Raw genomic sequence first — 3,966 nt, 5'->3', positions numbered from 1 at the left:
TGTTCGTGGATTCCTAAGACCAGCCTGACTCGACACCTTGTGATTTCCTATTGATATCGATGAGCTTTAGTATGCTAGTGTCCTCACGATTCGGGCTTATCATGCCTATCACCAGAAGCGGTAGCAACATCAGAGTCATGTGTCTGTGTTGGAACGCATGGAAGTGTTATTCCACACCGCCTTTGGCAGGTGATTCGAGGCCATTTCTGTTTGTTTGCATTCGTGACGAGAGCGACCCTCAGCGACCTGATGGGCGAATTCATATATATGATACGACTGATCCTATGCGCGATGTTAGATTTGTAAGCACAGTGCGTGTCAATTTGATGAGTACATGTGTGTGTTATATTCCGAGAGCAATAAAAATCGATCTAAAAGGCATAATGTAAACTTTGCTATAAATATGTGATAAAAGTGACCTTTCGAGACTACGATAGCGACGAGTTGTTTACCATCATTAATCCCGGAATAGAAGACGTACATTCCTCACATTTTCTCATCGAATAAGGCATGTACTGTACTTTCCCATCGTATTCTCTGCCGAATAGTGCTGAGCAGTCTTCTGAAATCTGTTCTTTTTGTCAGGTATACACCGTCACTGGTGATTTGAAGTGTAGAAAGAACGACTTCCATGATGTGCATATCATTGATAACAAAGTCACTGACGCACAATGCCCTGGTGAGTACAGTGTTGGAGTAGGAATATATGTTCACTTTCCCCAGCTGAGCTCAGGACTCAACACAGTGTTGAAATATACGTTCGCTTTTTTCTGTTGAGCTTAGGGGCTTCCTCACAGTAGTTTGTCTGAGGATTCGGGTAGAAGTTTTCAGAAACTCGAAAGATTTTCCTGAAATTTCCTCAGGCTTTTTATGTGTAGTCAATTATTCACTTATCTCCCCCCACCTTAGTGGTTTCATTCAATTGCAGCAATACTTGTATTTTTTTCAGGAAAAGATGATTCGCAAATGTATATTACTACCGTTCTTAACCCGCTCGACAAGAACAGGATTCGCTACTATGACACCACTGATATACGAAGTAGGTTATCATCGAGAATTTAGACTTGTTAATTTGCTCATGAAGAAATGAAACCAATTTTCGTAGTGAAACTGAGCGAACCCTCAGTGTTTCCCTCTAGGTTGGAGGATGGTTCACGAGATCCACGCTGACTGGGAGTATGCAACAGATGGACTTGGCAACGTTCGGTAAGGGGAAACGAGCACCTTTGGCTAGACATGTCCATGATATCGATCGAACCCTTTTTCTGTGAAGTTTTGGTGGTCAACTGTTACGGAAAAATGCGAAGTTGATAAGCTTGATACTATGAGTGGTCGAAAAATCTGGGAAAGCATTGGAATAATGAGATCGTCAGAGATACGACACGAAGTGGATGAGGTGTCTTATACAGTGTGTGCAATTGTGTTATGCAAATGTGGAGAATGTGCCTCTTTCGTTCGGGATTAATGATAGTGCACAATTTGTCGCTATCATAGTCTCGAAAGGTTACTTTTATCACATCACATGTTCATAGCAATGTTTATTCGAATCGAAAGAAAACAGAAATTCGAACAGAAATCAGAAACCATATCGGATATGGTTTCTGATTTTGGAGCAAGAATTTCTGTATTCTCACCTTTCTATTGAATCTGTCCGCTTATCGTTATTGTACTGCAATTGCATCTGTTCCTTCTTGTCAGCTATACCGTGGACGGCTCCTGGCATGTCGTGACATGGCACTGTGACTCTCGGTGAGTGCATCTCACTTCTCTTGAGCTTATTAACACCTGTGACAGCTGGTGTGGTGACAACTACGGCGAGAAGCTCTACTGGTTGCCTCCACATTGCTCCTCCTCGTTCGGTCCGAGCAGTCCGTTTGTCACTAACATACCAATTTCTCGGGGGAGTTTTGCTAAGGTGAAGCCTCTATTACAGGGATTAGAAGTTTTATTGAATCACTTTTGCGACGATGATTTGGGTCTGGAAGGATATTCCTCCGCGTTCCTCAGCTGAGCTCAGAAGTTTTCTCATTCAGTATGCAAGTTCATATCCGAATTTGGTAGAAGTGTACGAAAACCAACGAGAAGTTTTCTCACAATTTTTGTATTGTCACCAACACATGTAGTTGATGGTGTACATATTTTCCCGCATTGCATAAGATATAGTATGAACAATTTCAGCGAGTGGAGTTCACTCCCTCTTTCCACAGTATCATCTCCTTCCTTCAGGACATCGCATGCTCAGTGTCAGGCATCTGCGCCGTGTCGATGACTTTCGATGGAGTTGCATTAGGTGAGCCCCTTGGACGGACCTTCTTGGGTTATTGACTATATTTTGATACTCTTTGCACCGTCTAGGTATTTACATTAGTCCACACACGATTGCTCCAAAGTGTGTCGTCACTCGTGTAGAGCGTACTCATCTTTCTCCTGTCGCTGCCTTTTTTATCCTTTTTATTTCCCCCTTCCGTCCGTCCCTATACGGATCGTGTTTGGTTGTTATTGCATCATTCGAGCACCAGTGTTATAATATCACATATAATTATAAATGTTATAGATGATCTAAATGTCATGTGAACTGTATTGAACTTTCAACCGTTGCTTGATATTCCATGTGAAAACGCGATATGAAATGAATTGAAAACAGTCCACAAAATAGAGCGGATAAATCAGCCCACATCGCGAGATATGCGTAGTACTTTCCATGTTTCACGCACACGGTGATACGTTACACGAGCTTTTTGTGTTATTCACCCCTTTTAGTTTTTTTGCGAAGTCAAATGTAAAGTATGTTTCCACTGGTGTTGTCCATATCACGGGTGAAACTCTGTCAGTTCAATATAGTATCGTTATCACTCGATATTATCTCGTCAGCCCTACTTCGGGTGAATGCCTCTGTCTCAGTCGACTCTAATAACAATAGCAATCAGTTCGGCTTGCTGGCAACACTAAAACAGGAGTCATCTTACTTGGATGAGCTCCGGAGGTGGGTCCAACTATCGCAGTATTGGAAAATATGTTGCCTTCTCCATAAAAAGTTCATACACGAACCGAAGTGGAATCCTATGAAAAGCAGCAATAATTTCCCAAAAATTTCCTCATAATTTTTATACTAACACTTCCACACGAAGTTTACAGTGTGCATATTTTCTCATGCTAAACCATGGCCTCTCGACGAACCTTTCGTCGATCGTATTCGTTCTACATCAGTGAGTGCGCCTATGAATACCACCTCATGCTCACAGCTTCTACACGTTCCAAGCGAATCCTTGGCTGAGGCTTTTCGCGGGAGCTCAGAGAATAATCGCTAGCAAGAAGTATATCAACACTTGGTAAGAGTTGTTGTATCATCTCGAGTGGCAATGTATGCCAGTTTGATATGCAAATGTGTGTAGTAAAGCTCGAGACTATATCGCATAAACAATGTAAGCATTGGTATGAACATGTGATGTGATAAAAGTAACCTTTCGAAACTATGATAGCGACAAGTTGTTCACTATCATTAATCCTGGAATAGAAAACTCCCATTCTTCACATTGCCACGCACTGTATAATTCTGGTTACTTTCCTGCAGGTTTTATGAGTTCTCTACTCTCGATGGGAAGACCCTGTTCACCTCGCCGGACAGAGACACCGTTGTGGTCAGATCTTTGCGAAAGGACCGGATGTGAGCGTCTCTGATTATTCGCACTGATAGTTCGTGCTAGATCAATCGTTTTGGCTCAGCGATCTGAGCTTATCATTGATTTCTGTTTTCAGCTATTCGTTTACACTGAGTGATTACCAACCCCCTACTGCCGTGAATGACTTGGGTGAATGTTGTCTGCTATGGATCATTCCGATAGCTCGTGTCAGATCCCAACCAGAGATGGAGATTCGACCTCAAGTGCGGCTCGGCCTTCCCGTCACCAACAGATGCTCGAAAGCCTGCGGAATGTCCGTTGAGCTTAGCGACGACTCAGAAGCATC

The 3,966-nt window shown here is 42.7% G+C and overlaps 1 protein-coding gene across 1 annotated transcript; it reads left to right on the top strand.

Moving 5' to 3' along the window:
• Positions 1 to 585: 585 nt before the first annotated feature.
• Positions 586 to 1,210, top strand: Pmar_PMAR004399 (hypothetical protein; the record flags this gene model as incomplete). Its single annotated transcript, XM_002786692.1, has 3 exons — positions 586 to 679; positions 950 to 1,039; positions 1,140 to 1,210. Coding segments are annotated over 3 exons (255 nt in total), but the record flags the coding sequence as incomplete, so codon positions are not given.
• Positions 1,211 to 3,966: the final 2,756 nt, after the last annotated feature.

The sequence above is a fragment of the Perkinsus marinus genome (genome assembly GCF_000006405.1).
Source record: "Perkinsus marinus ATCC 50983 genomic scaffold scf_1104296931330, whole genome shotgun sequence".
Taxonomy (NCBI): domain Eukaryota; phylum Perkinsozoa; order Perkinsida; family Perkinsidae; genus Perkinsus; species Perkinsus marinus.
Note: the sequence above shows the minus strand (reverse complement) of the source record. Positions and strands in the feature narration are given on the sequence as shown.